This window comes from Chiroxiphia lanceolata, chromosome 27 (assembly GCF_009829145.1).
Source record: "Chiroxiphia lanceolata isolate bChiLan1 chromosome 27, bChiLan1.pri, whole genome shotgun sequence".
NCBI lineage: Eukaryota > Metazoa > Chordata > Aves > Passeriformes > Pipridae > Chiroxiphia > Chiroxiphia lanceolata.
In genome coordinates this window covers 4,144,729-4,158,184 of record NC_045663.1, presented here as the reverse complement: position 1 = coordinate 4,158,184, position 13,456 = coordinate 4,144,729, and the positions used below count along the sequence as shown (strand labels likewise).

The 13,456-nt window shown below is 56.4% G+C and overlaps 2 protein-coding genes across 3 annotated transcripts; one reads left to right on the top strand and one right to left on the bottom strand.

Moving 5' to 3' along the window:
• Positions 1 to 169: 169 nt before the first annotated feature.
• PRAM1 (PML-RARA regulated adaptor molecule 1) lies at positions 170 to 9,574 on the bottom strand. Of its 2 annotated transcripts, XM_032712289.1 has the most exons (10): positions 8,313 to 9,574; positions 6,009 to 6,705; positions 3,880 to 3,952; positions 3,306 to 3,418; positions 2,951 to 3,005; positions 2,582 to 2,675; positions 2,166 to 2,328; positions 1,496 to 1,529; positions 901 to 935; positions 170 to 429 (listed from the first exon to the last, which is right to left on the bottom strand). In XM_032712289.1, exons 1-10 carry the CDS (start codon positions 8,313 to 8,315, stop codon positions 425 to 427), a joined length of 1,272 nt encoding a protein of 423 aa, XP_032568180.1. In that variant the 5' UTR covers positions 8,316 to 9,574; the 3' UTR covers positions 170 to 424. The 2 variants fall into 2 exon arrangements, with proteins under 2 accessions (XP_032568180.1, XP_032568181.1); XM_032712290.1 differs by lacking the exon at positions 6,009 to 6,705.
• Positions 9,575 to 9,920: 346 nt separating this feature from the next.
• Positions 9,921 to 12,181, top strand: POLE4 (DNA polymerase epsilon 4, accessory subunit). The gene is made up of 4 exons (XM_032712291.1): positions 9,921 to 10,204; positions 10,995 to 11,079; positions 11,369 to 11,410; positions 11,741 to 12,181. The coding sequence occupies exons 1-4, from the start codon at positions 9,977 to 9,979 to the stop codon at positions 11,752 to 11,754; spliced, it is 369 nt and encodes a 122-aa protein (XP_032568182.1). The 5' UTR covers positions 9,921 to 9,976; the 3' UTR covers positions 11,755 to 12,181.
• The last annotated feature ends 1,275 nt before the right edge of the window (positions 12,182 to 13,456 follow it).

Here is a 13,456-nt window from a genome sequence, read left to right as displayed (position 1 = left end):
GGCTCAGGCCAGGAGTGTTACTGGAGCTGGAGTGTGGTGCAGAAGAATGGGGTGGGTGGGTCCAAGACTGAGGATCCTCTGGGAATGGGGAGATATTAAAACCTTTCTGGCCCTGACTTTAACCCCCAGCCAAAAACAAGGCCACAAAGCCTTCTTGAACCACTGCCATATTTTACACAGACAAAGCAAAGCCACAGTGAAGTTGTGACTTGAGGATCTCTGGCCCCTGCCCCGTGGGACAGGACCTGTGCAGCCCCACGTGCTGAGCGGCTGCTCCGGCGGGGTCACGGTGGATTTGCAGCTGTCTCAGAGGAAGCAGAGCTCCTTTCCCATCAGGAGTGTGCTGTCTGCTGCTGGGCATGTGTCAGCCCCTGGGGAGGTCTCTGTGGTGCTGTCTCATGCCTTTGGCCTCAGTGTGGATCACTCAGCCTGCCAGAAGTAGATCGTGTTTGCTCATCAGCGGAGCTGAAACACAGTTGCCTCCATTCAGCTCCGATTTCAGAGCCAACTGCGAGCTGGGGGATGGAGCCTGAATGTTGGGGGTGAGCAACTGCTTGGGAAACAGGAGTCCCAGTTGTCTGGGGGATCAGGGACACCTCAAAGGACATCGAAGGGGCCCTGGGGCTGACAGCAAGTGGAGGGAGAAAGCTGAGATGGGAAAGGGTGCGGGGAAGTCCAAATAATTGGGAATAGCGGAACGTGAAGACCTTTGGGGAACTGAGGGCAAGTAAAGGATATCCCAGGAAGAGGAATCACAAAGAGGGAGGGGAGAGAGGGAAGGTGGCAAAACAGCAAGGGGTCAGGAGGGGAGGCCCTGGCGCTGGTGTGGGGTCTCTGCTGCTGGTCCGTGCCAGGCAGCACCTGGTGGAGGGGTAGGGCAGCAGCTCCCTCTGCACCTACCATAAATCTCAACGTCATCATAGATGTCAGTGTCCCTGCAAGGAGAAAGACAGGGTGCTGAGGGCAGGCTGGTCTCCCGTGTCCCCATCACCTCCTGACCCTGAGGCAAGGGCCAGCCCCTGCTGCTGTATCTGTCCCATCTCTCCTGACTTGTCTGTGGGCTCTGGTGTCCTCCTGCAGTCCCATATGCTCCCTCCCAGCTCTCCCCACAGAGCTGGGACCCTCCAGTGTGGGGTTAACACGACTCTGGCCCCTCTCGTGGACAGTGGCCTTGTTCCAGGCTACTGGGAGCTGCAGACCCGGCCATGCAGAGGGGCAGCACCTTTGTGCTGCCACCAGCAGCCTCTGAGCAGCCTCTGGGCATGTCCCACATGAGGGACCACATCTTGGGGAGTGCTCAATGTGCCCCAGTGCCAGAACCTCTCCTGACACCAGCAATGGCAGGTTCCACCCCAGGGTAACCAGCCCGTGTTGGGGTTATGGTCACTGCCTGGGCTGGATGGTTTTGAGTTGTCAGGAATGGTTTGGTGCCAGGCACTCACTGAGCAGTTGAGCTCACGGTGGGGGGAGGAAGGGGTCGGGGAAGGGTACTCACAGATGCAGCATCACAGCCCGGGGCACGTAGCCATCTGCAATAGAGAGAGGAAAAACATGCCAGGTTGTGCTGGGAGCTGCGGCATCAGCGGGGACTCACACCAGCCCCTGCCCCTGCCCAGGGTTTAGCAACACTTCGTGTCGCCAGGGTGAGGTGAACATGTCCCCAGGGAGAGGTGGGACAAGGCAGAGCCGGCTCTGGGAAGCTGAGCTGGACCCGTGGGAGGAACCTGCTCGGGGCAGTGTCAAGGAGGAGCCTGCCGGGCTGGGTGGCAGCTTGCAGGGAAGAGCCTGATCCCCGTCTCTCTGCCTGGAGGATCTTGCAGCCCATTTCACCTGTGCGTCCCTCGGTGCAGACACAGCTTGTGGAGACTGTGCCCATGGCAAAGCCTGGTGTGCCAGGCTGGTGGCCGAGAGGCTCCGGGGACTGGAAAGGCTTTTAGCAGAGGGAGAGAGGACAAGCCCCGCTCACGGCAGAAATGGAGGAAGGGCAGGACGTTTGTGCGGAGAGAAGTGGGAACCTTTGAGGCCCAGGGTACCTGCCAGGTCTGTCTAACGGCAGGAGGATGTCTCTCCTGCGGTCTGGCGGGGCGTGTGCGTACGAAGAAACTTGTTCCTAAAATTGCTGTGCTCCCCCCTGCGGGCAAACCCTCATCCTCTTCCAGACTTACACCTCCTCCGGCTGTTCCGGCAGAGGATTTGCTCCTGGTTGGTAAACTGAATGACATCAAGGATCTCTCCTCGTCGCAGCGGCAGATTCCTCCCCCCGCCCTTCTTCTCTGCAGCTGCAGGGTCGACCATCATCCGAGTCAGGACGTTGATGCTGCCTTCGAACTGAAACACAAACAGCAGTGCCCTTAAGGGAACTGAGTCAGGCAGGTCTCACTGCTCTCCCTGCTTGGACAAAGCAGATGCCTCTCTAATAAAACGGTCTGTGGGACTGGTCTGATCTGGGGGAACAGGGCAGGTGGGAACTGGGTACTGGCTGGTCCCTGCAGAGCACAGCTCCTCTCTGCCATTGCATTGCACCCTTCCCAGGAGGGGAGAAGGAGTTTAGAGGGATAAGGGATCACTCGCTGCTGCTCACCTTGAATTTCTTCTGAAACTCCCTGTCTGCCTTCTCTTCCTTCTTGCATTCCTTGAGTGTCATGGTCTTTGTCTTCTGGGAGACCTGGGCTTCTCTGCAGTCGTTGAGAGTCACAGGAAGGTTCAGGTGACCCCATGCTCTGATTCCCCTCATCCCCTTCTGCCCCCCTGGCTGCTGCCCCATTGCATTTCCCTGCACCAGCCCTGGGGCTGCTGAGGGCTCTTGGACTGGGTGCACAGCCTGCAGCTTGTGCTTTTCATGGGCTTTCCTACTGCAAGCACAGCAGAAACCATTAAAGCACCAGCTTTGTCAGAGCACCAAGGAGACCTGACCATTTTGGGACCTTTAGAAAAGGAAAAACCCCATTACCTCTGTGCAGCTGCCAGCAAGGTAACCCTGTGAGAGGCTCGGCCAGCATCCCCACCTGTAAAACCAAACCCCAGGAGAGGTGCTGCCATGAGGCTGCTGTGAGGTGCAAACACCTGCCCAGACAAGATACAAAGAGCAGCAAGAGCTTTCTCCTCCTGGGACCAGACCCTGAGCGTGGTGGGATCAGGGTTTCCTGTGCCCATTTACAAGCAGCAGAGAAACCCATCTCCCTCCTGTGCGTGGCAGCAGTGGGCTCAGCACGGGCTCTGCTGCTGCCTGTGGGTCTTCGGGGCCTCAAGGCTCTGGGAGCTGCAGCTCTCACCCCAAACAGCACCCCAGCCCCTCCCGTACCCACCTCCTGTAGGGCGGGGATTTGCTGGTGGCCGGGACACAGGAGGCAGCAGCACGCCTGGGTTTCTCCTGGGCGGCCCAAGAGACTCAACGTCATCGTATATCTCATCTTCATCCCTGTGGCAAGGCAGAGCGGGGTTGGGGGCCGAGGGCAGAATCGAGGCTGCCAGGAGGAGGGTGGGCAAGAGGCAGGTGGGCTGCCCGTGGGCTGGCCCTGGCTGTGGGGCAGAGCGGGACAGCAGCTCTGTGCCAGCAGCTCCTCACAATGCAGCACAGCGGGGCCGCGGAGGGGACGGGCAGGGGGTGCGATGGCAGCAGCCACAGCAGTGGAGGGGACGGGCAGGGGGTGCGATGGCAGCAGCCACAGCAGTGGAGGGGACGGGCAGGGGGTGCGATGGCAGAAGCCACAGCAGTGCGGTAACGCAGCCCCCGAGGGGCGGCAGCGCTTCGCACACGCTGGACTCCAGCAGGAGGCAGGAGAACCCCAGGAGCCGCTCGCTGTCCCCTCTTGTGCCCTTCCCACTGGGTCGGCATAGCCTCGAAGCCCCCAGGAATAACAGAGCTGTGTCTGTCCTTACCCCGCTCCACTCGGAGCATCCCGCAGCGGGAACCGCACCGGCACTGGCGCGGCACAGCCTGGTCTCAGGTGACCTGTGGGAAGCAGCACAACAGGAGGCAGCAGTGAGGGGTTATCTCATATTTTCTCCTCAGCTCTATCACCTACTCTGAGGTCAGAGCCACCCTGGACTGGATTTAGTGCAGAGAGAGGGAGGTGGAGAGATAAATCTGCACATCTGGATCAAGCAAGGAGTTTTTACTTCTCCCCCCATGAGGTTGCTGTGGGCAGTGAGATCTCCCCTTCCTCTCTCTCCTCCCAGATGAACAAGCCTGGGTCTCAGCCTTTCTTTCCCCATAGCTCATCTGGGGACTTTTGTGCAGCACACGGGGGCACAGCTCACTGGGGAGCTCAGTGGGGACCCTGAATATATATTTTCCCATTCTTATGTCCCTAATGCTACTTTCTCCTTGGACAAATGATGCAAGGGGAAGATGAAGAGGCCAAAACAGGTATTTTGAATGTCGTGAAACCCCTAAATTCCAGTTCTGTACCAGTGTTAGGGCAAGCCCTGGATATCTCCATGTACTCAGAAGCATCAGCAGCCACAACATGCTGCTGTACACTTCAGGACTGCCAGCATGCCCACACGCCTGCTAACATCCCACTGTTTTTATCATCAGCCTCGTCACCAGCCTGGTCAACCAGACCAACCAACAACTGGCATGAAGACCCACGTACAACATCACAGCTCTGCTGGCTTATTTTACCAAGTAATGCACAGTCAAATACTAGGCCCCAAAAATTGTAAGATTGCCTAAACAACCAACAACAGTAACCAAATCAGAGCAGGATGTAATTCGAGATGTTCAAACTTGCCTCAGTACCCAGGAGACAAATAAATACTTGAAAAATTGCTGGTTTGTAGGACACAGGGAGAGCAGATTGCTCCCTCCTCTACCAGGGCTGGTCATATGGGTGAGCGTCTCCCAGCACAACAGCACAGCCAGCCCTGATAACACCTGTTAATAGTAACACAAACCAGCTCGATTTTTCAGTTCTCATAAGGAAATAAGGGAGGTTCTACTCTCATGGTTAGAGAAGTTGAGCAAGAAATGGGATTTGAAACAGGTTTCATCACCCGAAGTGTGGATTAGCAGAGCAGCAGCTGTGAGAAACCAGTGCAGTGGCCTAGAACTAGAAGGCCACTTGTGGAGCATCCAGGGCTCATGCTAAATGGAGAACCACCTCACCCAGAGGCACCAAACCCTGCATCCCACAGGCAGCAGAGAGCCTCTGCCTCGAGGCCAAAGGAGCAGACACACACACACTGGGTGTTAAACTTGGTGTGTAAGTGCTTCTTGTTCATGGGACGGACCAGCTCTGCTTCCCACTGGTCAGGCTTGTCTGCTCTAAGAGCCACACAAGGATGGACTGGTGGGAATGGACCCCTGGAGACTCTCATCCAACCTCTGCTCAGAGCAGGTCTGGCCTCGGAGCTAGAGCAGGTTGTTCAGGGCCTCATCCAGGTGAAAACTGAGTATCTCCAAGGATGGAGATGCCTGTCTTCCTGGTGCCTGCATCAGGGCTGCACCATGCTCACAGGAAAGAGTCTTCTCCTCGTGCCTGACTGGAATTTCCCCCACTGCTTGTGCCCACCACCTCCAGGCCTGCTCCCAGGCACCTCTTGGGAAGAGTCTGGTCCCACTTCTCCCCCCATGAGGTTGCTGTGGGCAGTGAGATCTCCCCTTCCTCTCTCTCCTCCCTGATGAACAAGCCTGGGTCTCAGCCTTTCTTTCCCCATGTTCTCCAGCCCCCAACCATCTTAGTGCCCTGCAAGGGGCTTACTTCAGTTTGTCAGCATGTCTTGTGTTACTTACTTCAACTTTACTCCCTACAAACACTCCAAGGCCTGATACCTGTGGCCAGCCAGGGACAGGGCAATTTGTTTCCTTGCCTGCTCTCCTTCTCTCTCATTCCTTTCCACATTCTACTGCCTATAAAAGCCCCTTTGGTATTACCAGCCCTCACTTCTCCATCAGCTCCCACAGTATTTCCATCTCCCAGGAGCCCCAGGCTCTATGTGGGGACATTTCCCTTCCTCAACAAGCAGCATCCTTCCCTGAGGGACTTCTAGGTGTCTGGCCATACCCAGCTGAGCACTCCTTGGTGGCACCGTGGCAGGATGGACAGGTGTCCCAGGACGTGCAGCTGCTCTGACCTTTGCCAAATCCACGACAGGAGGGTGCCAGGGCTTGGCTGGCTTCACCCCCAGCACCCTCATGGGTGGCAAAGGCTTCCTCCGGGGCAGAGCTGGGAGTCCTGTGTGGTGGGGGCTTCCTGCAGCGACCAGGGGGGCTGCAGCCGCCGTGCCTTTGGCAGGAACTGCTGGAACACCCTTGTCTTTGGCAAGTGGCCGTGTCTGCTGGGCTGGCTTCCTCTGGGGAGGATCAGGGCCGGCTCCCACCTCCTTGTTCAACACATCTCCTCCTCCTGGCTTTGCAGGCGCTGGGTGGAAGTTGGTGTCTCGAGCCATCCCCTTCTTCTGCCGTGCCATCCGTGCCAGGGCCTCGTGGGCGAGAGGAGGAGGGGAATGCTGTGCCACACTCTGACCTGTGCTGTGGCACGGAGAGGCCCTGCTGTAGTCCGCTCTCCTGGTCCGGGGGGGTTCTGGAGGGGGCTTGCCCTTGGAGCCCATTGCAAGGGTCTGTCCTGGCTCTGGTCCATGGGGTGCTGCAGGGTGACTCTCTGGCCAGCCCCCCACTTCAGGAGGGTCTTTCCTGGTCCCTTGGAACTTTGCCCTCAGGTGCCTCACCACAGCATCTCTCCCCTCCAGATGCATCTGTGACTGCTAAGAAAAAGAATTCCAGTTAAAACACCATGGAGGAAAAAGAGTCAAAATTCCCCCTGTGGAATGTGGTATTCCTTCAGCACGGCCTCACACTAAGCCTTCTCCACGAAACAAGGTCTTTGCTCAAAAAGGTCCTGGAATATGTCTGAGAAAACAACACTGGGCTGCTGGTCTGATCCACCCTTTGTCCACTACCAGGGACCATCAAACTAGAGGGACTGGGTCAGGGATTACACCCTGCTAGTAACAAAGCTCCTGAGGGCAGAATCTGAGATCCAGAGATTGTCCAGGGCTCAGATGGGAGCAACCTGCCTTGCCCTGGTCCTGGTTCCCATGAAGAACCACAAAGAGAGGGAGACCACACAGAGCTGTTGGATCCCTCCCTGCAGGAAAACTTGGGGTGCTGCTGCTGAGACTCATCCCACCAAAGCCTGCATGCAAAAAACAGGCCAAGAGGCAGCAGAGCTGGCCTACTTTTCTGAGCTCTGTGTTTCCTGTGCAGCTCATACTGTGTACACACAAACCAGGACATATCAGCTCCAGCACAGAGGTGCCCTCAGCTTCCTCAGTGGCCTCAGTGACCAAAATTCACCTTTTTCTAGAGCCCTCACAGAAAGGCTGCCAGGAGGAGGCTGGATGGCTCTTGGAAGAAGAGTGCCAGGTTGGAGGTATGGCACAAAGCTACAGGATGGGGCTACATTTTTTCCTAAGCTTCTCAGATGGACCTTGTGGAAGGGGAGAGATCACCTTACCCTCCCTATCTTCCTCCCACCCTGACGTCACCAGACCACAGTGTTTCTTTGCACCAGAGCTGCTGCTCTGCTGGAGCTGTAGGCTTTGATTTTGAAGTTCTTCTTCTTCTGGGATTTCAGTTTGGGTTTGTACTTGCGTAATTTTTTCTTTCACAAGGGAAGGGCTGATTTGGAGAGAAGCTGGTGCAGTGTTTTTAGACATGACTGATCAAATGTATATGTATACCTACATAAACACAAGTTCTCCAGGCAGAGGCCCCAATTCCCCTGGTAAACCCTCACATGCAGCATTTGGCATAGCCTGTGGTGAAGCAGAGTGAATGTGCTGTTTCCTGCACACCAGGCAGTGGGGCTTTCACCCAAACTAGTGAAAAAAACCAACTTTTTCTAGATTCCCAAACATGCTGCTGGGATTTTTGGCACTTGAATGACTCAGTGGTTTGTAACCATCAATTTTGGAGCTGTTCCATGAACTGGGACTTGCCCAGAGCTCTCAGGTGTACCTGTGGGATACAGCACCACTGTGACTGTGACGGATTCCAGGTTTTCCAATGTATTTTGGTGTGGGTGGAGCTCTCCTGGACTCAGTGGGAGTCTTTTCACAGATGTTTATATCCATCCCAAGTTCATCCAGCAAAACTCCCACTGAGCCCAGGAACAGGTCAGAGACCTTTGAAGCTCCAATCAGCTCAGACATACAGGGGGACTCTGCCTTCCAGGAGGAACGAGGGTCTCAGATGGATTCTGTCCCTCACAAGGACATCCCCAAAGCCTTCCCAACCAGGAGACACAGCTCCACTCCCAGTGTCCCCTCCCCATGTCCAGCATAGCCCAAGTCTGGTTCTTACTCACCATTTTCCATCAGTGGATGCTTTCCTGTGTGCTCACCTCCTTGCTAAAGACCACCCGAGGCATTCCAGGATGAGCCTCTCCGAGGTCCCCCTCCCCTGAAACCAGAAGCTCTTTCCTAACGGCTGGTGGGGACTTGTGTGCAATGCCAGGAAGTCGCTGTAGCCTGATGGTGAGACAGCACCAGGGGGAGGAGAGAGAGGAGGAGGAGCGGCTCTTGGAGGACCACGAGCTTGGCTCTGCTGCTGTTGGAAGCTTGCAGCCCACCAAGCCCTGCTGCCCAGAAAAGTCTCATCCAGAGAAGAGCCTGGGTTTTGGGAACTGACTGCAGGATGTGAGGGATGGGCCTGGGAGGGTGGGCAATGTCCTCATCTGATAGTGGCCGATGTGAACCCTCTGCAGGTCAGGTCTCAGAGCCACAGGAGACCTGCAGAGGGTGGAAGTGATTTGTGGGGGGTCACACAGCAAAACAGCCCCACACAAACTCCTCCGGGAAGGCAGGGGAAGGTCTGCACAGAGCAGTTCTGCATTGAGCCATTGTTGTGTTGAAACATCCTGATGTCAACTGTTGCCTCAGAGGCAGGAATGGTCTGAGAGGTCAAGCTCTGGGCAGGGCTGCTCAGGCTGGCTGGCGGATGCTGACTTCCCTGCCCCAGGGTGGCGTGTCCCTCCAGTCCTTTGGGAAGGTGTCCCATCAGCAGTGCCTGCAGTGGCTCCTGCCTGCAAATTTAAGGATGAGACAGAGGTTGTGGACATGGAGAAGGCTGGGATGAGCACCCGTTGGCCAAGGGTGGTGGTCCTGGGGGTCCTGTGGAGGGTGGTGGGCGCCCAAGGCAGGCACTGGAGGGTTTGATCCCACCAGCTGGAGGTGGGATGGAAAGGGGTTGTCAGGAGGTCCCACATGGGACCCACAGGGAGCCGACACGGGGGCACAGGGCAGGCAGACAGTGGTGACAGCCACCTCCTCGGAGAGGTGGGTCCCCATCCCCACCTGCCCCACAGGGACAGCACAGCCCTGTCTGGGGGACACGGAGGCCCAAGATCTGCGTTTGGGGACGAGGGGTGGTGGGGAGGCCCTGAAAGCCGTTCTGGGGGAGGACAGGGATGGGGGAGCTCAGGGGCCGTGTTTGGGGGTGATGAGAGTGCAGGGGCTGTGCTGGGGGACGGGGTGAGCAGGAGAACGAGGGGCCGTGCTTGGGGGTGAGAGGAGCTCAGGGGATGTGCTTGGGGGTTATGAGAGCACAGGGGCCGAGTTTGGGGGTGAGAGGAGCTCAAGGGCCATGCTTGGGGGTGAGAGGAGCTCAAGGGCCACGTTTAGGGGTGAGGGGAGCTCAGGGGCTGTGCTTAGGGGTTATGAGAGCACAGGGGCCGAGTTTGGGGTGAGGGGAGCTCAGGGGCCGCGTTCGGGGGTGATGAGAGCGCAGGGGCTGTGCTGGGGGACGGGGTGAGGGGAGCTCAGGGGGCGAGTTTGGAGTGAGGGGAGCTTAGGGGCCGTGCTTAGGGGTGAGGGGAGCTCAGGGACCGCGCCTGGGGTGCCGGGGGGCACAAGGCCCGGTGCTCGGGGCGCTCCGGGGCCGTGCTGGGCGCACACACCCCCTCGGCCCCCTCAGCCCCGCCAGGCCCGGCCCTGCCCCGCGGGCCCCGCGCAGGCGCAGCGCTGGGCCGGGATGGCGGCGGCGGCGGCGGTGCCGGGCCCGGGGCCGGGCTCGGGTTCGGGGCCCGCGGAGGCGGCGGCGGGGCCCGGCGGGGAGGAGGCGGCGGGCGCGGGGCCGCAGTGCCCGGGGCCGGCCCGCCTGGCGCGGCTGCCGCTGGCGCGGGTGAAGGCGCTGGTGAAGGCGGACCCGGACGTCACCCTGGCCAGCCAGGAGGCCGTGTTCGTGCTGGCGCGGGCCACGGTGAGGGGCGGCCCGGGCACCGCAGCGCTGCGGGGTGCGGAGCCGCTGCTTGGCCCTCGCGGGAGGTTTTTCCTTCTCCCCCGGGTGCGGGGGATCCCCCGGCCCGCGGCGGCTCAGAGCTCCCGGAGCGAGCTGGGGAAGGGGCTGGAGCACCAGGAGAGCTGAGGGAGCTGGGGGGGCTCGGCCTGGAGAAAAGGAGGCTCAGGGGGGACCTTCTGGCTCTGCAGAACTCCCTGACAGGAGGGGGGAGCCGGGGGGGGGGAGTCGGGCTCTGCTCCCAGGGAACAAGTGATGGGCCTCAAGTTGCACCAGGGGAGGTTTGGATTGGATATTAGGGAAATTCCTTTATGGAAGGGGTTGTGCCGCCCAGGGCGGTGGTGGAGTCACCATCCCTGGGGGGATTTAGCAGCCGAATGGATGTGGCACTTGAGGTCACGGTCTAGTGGTGAGCACGGTGGTGGTGCTTGGACTCGGTGATCTTCGAGGTGATTCATCCCCTGAGCACAGGACACCTTTCCCCCTTCAGAAGGTACCCTGGCAGCCACTGGTGTGTAGCAGATGTGTTCAGAGGACCCGTCACACTCCCGACCTTCTCCCTTGTTGCTTCTCCCGCGCATTACTGTGCAACCATTCCCTCTGCTATTTTCAGAGCTGTTTATTGGGAAGGGGAAATGTTAAGATGGAGATTCTGGTTTCATCCTGAGGTCTTGTAGGACCTTTCCTTTCCTCAGAATATTCTCTCTCCCCTCTCCCATCGCCTGTATGAAACTGTCCTAGTTTTGTCTTGCAGGAGCTGTTTGTTGAAACCATAGCCAAAGATGCTTATGTGTACGCCCAGCAAGGAAAAAGGAAAACTCTGCAGAGAAAAGACCTTGGTATGAGAGCATGTTCTGTGCTGGCCTTAAACCTCTGGGCTACTGGGATTTTTCCACCTGTCCCAGAGTGCTGAAATAATCATAGGTGCTTCTCTTTCTTTCTCTGAAGATGGGAGAGAAAAACTTCTTTTATGCTAAATAGTACACTAATAATTTCACACACCAGCTCTAAAACAAGTAAACCTTTTTGAAGTTGGTCACTCTACTGTGATGTAATTTCAGATGCTGCTGTTAGATGCAAATAAGGGGGTGGTTTATCTATGGTAATTGTTCTCAATTTGCTTTGCAGATAATGCCATTGAAGCTATCGACGAATTTGCTTTTTTGGAAGGTGAGTTTCTACTTGGTTTCACTTGGTTTTGGTGTTTTTTATAATCACCGCTGTGGGAGAGAAAGAACTGAGTCATTTGCAAAGCTCTTTGTCCACATCTTCAGTAATTCACATAGTGTAGCTTGTTGTGCCCCTCTGAGCAGTGGAACAGCTCAAGTGGGCCCTGAGGCACATGCAATACTTTTTGGCTGAGTTTGGGCTTACTCATGTGTGATTTGCTTAAACTTTGGGGTTACTGCATGTTGCTTTGGCAGCTTGTAAACAAGTCTCATTTGTTCACAGAACTGAACTTCTGATCCTTGAGACTGTAATGTGTTTTTTCATTTTCAGGTACTTTGGACTGAGCTGAACAGAGATTGAGCTCTCAGGAGAAGGAGACTGCAGATGTGGTGTGAGATGGAAAACAGGATGTTGAGAGTTCAAAAATGATTCCTGGAATTGAAACACTGAAATGGCAACCATGATATTTTGTATAAAGTTGAAGTTATTATTGTAAGCTCTTTATTTAAAATGCATATTTTTCCATAACTATTTTGTATGTCACTTCCCCCTGCCCTGCAGCTGCTCTCTGTTCTGGCCAGGTTACACAGCAGCTACTCCAGGTAGCACTCTGGCCTCTCTGGGTACTCTGCAGCACCACAGAGCTGTGAACAGAGAGTGGCTCAGCTCAGGTGCCCAGGCACAGGGAATTTTTTTCAAGGGAAATGTGGGTTTTGTTATATATGTTTGTCTCTTAACACAATTAAATTTTTATTTTTTTTGTTGTTGTTGTTGAGCATCTGTGCTGATTTCTGCTCTGGGCTGGGCTGGAGAGGATGAGGTTCCTGTAGCTTGGTGATAAATGGTGTGGTTTTGGCAGGATGCCTTCTTGTAGCACTTTGGTTTTGCTAATTGTTTCCTCAAGGCATCCATCCCAGAGGAGCCCAGCTGGCCTCCAGGAACTGGGGATGAGCTCCAAGGAGACTCAGCTTGTTCTGGGGGCTGTGCAGCTTCTGTGTCTGTGATTGCTGCACCTGCAAGTGACTGTAGCCAGGAAGAACCCAGCCCCTGGAGCCCCATTTTGAATGCCAGAGCAGTGTTACTTGTGTGCTCTCACTCCTGAATCTGGCAAAACCATGTTCCCTGGGAGCTGGATCTGTCCCCTGCCACATTCCCTTGGCCAAGTGGGTGCAGAGATCCCGAGGTCTGTGATGAGGAGCCTCGTGCATCCTGTGTTCAGGAATCTGCTGCCCTCGGCCAGATCCATCAGACATCTCAGAGAGTCCCTGACAGCACAGGGGTGCCAGCAGTGCCTGCTTCCAGGGCTCTAGTGCCTTCCTACTTGGACTTAACTGGTGCTTTCCTACATGGATTTAGCAGCTAGGAAGAGAGATGCCTCCTCCTGGCTCCAGGGCTCAGTCCCATGACCAGAGACACAACTGGAGCCCCAGGCAGCTCCTCGTGGCTGTGGGAAACACTCTGCCAGTGCTGATGTGGGGAGTCCTTTGTCCAAGCACCAGCTCTGACTCCATTTGGTGAAGGGAGGGACAGAAGAGGGTTGTCCCCAGATAAAACCATTGAATGGGATGAGGGAGGATGAAGGATGCATGTTCTTTTCGAGTGAGAGGATTTGAGAGTGGCTCCCAGTCGCCACAAACTTAATTAGTTTGGAAGTGGTGGTAACAACAAAGACCCCCAAGGGAGCTTCCCCAGGCTGGCAGCAAATCCAGTGGCTCTCAAGAAACACTTTGAAGTTTTGCTGGGAGCCTGATCCCAGCCTGGTCATCCCAGCTGGGAGTGTGGTCCTGGTCATGGGTGAGAGGTGCTCGTTGCCCAGGCTGCTGAGGTGTTTGTTCAGATCACAATCTGGGGACATTTGCTGGGATATGCAAGTCCATTTGGCTCAGAGCTGTTCACCTTCTCACCTGCCAGGGAGGGCAGGTATAAGTGTCAGAGGTACTGGAGACCTTCCTGTGCTTCCCAGGGTGCAGCATGCAGGACCCACGAGCTGTGGTCTTCCTTGCAGGGCTCTTGCAGGCTCCTGTCTTTGCCAGTAAGTTCCTTTTT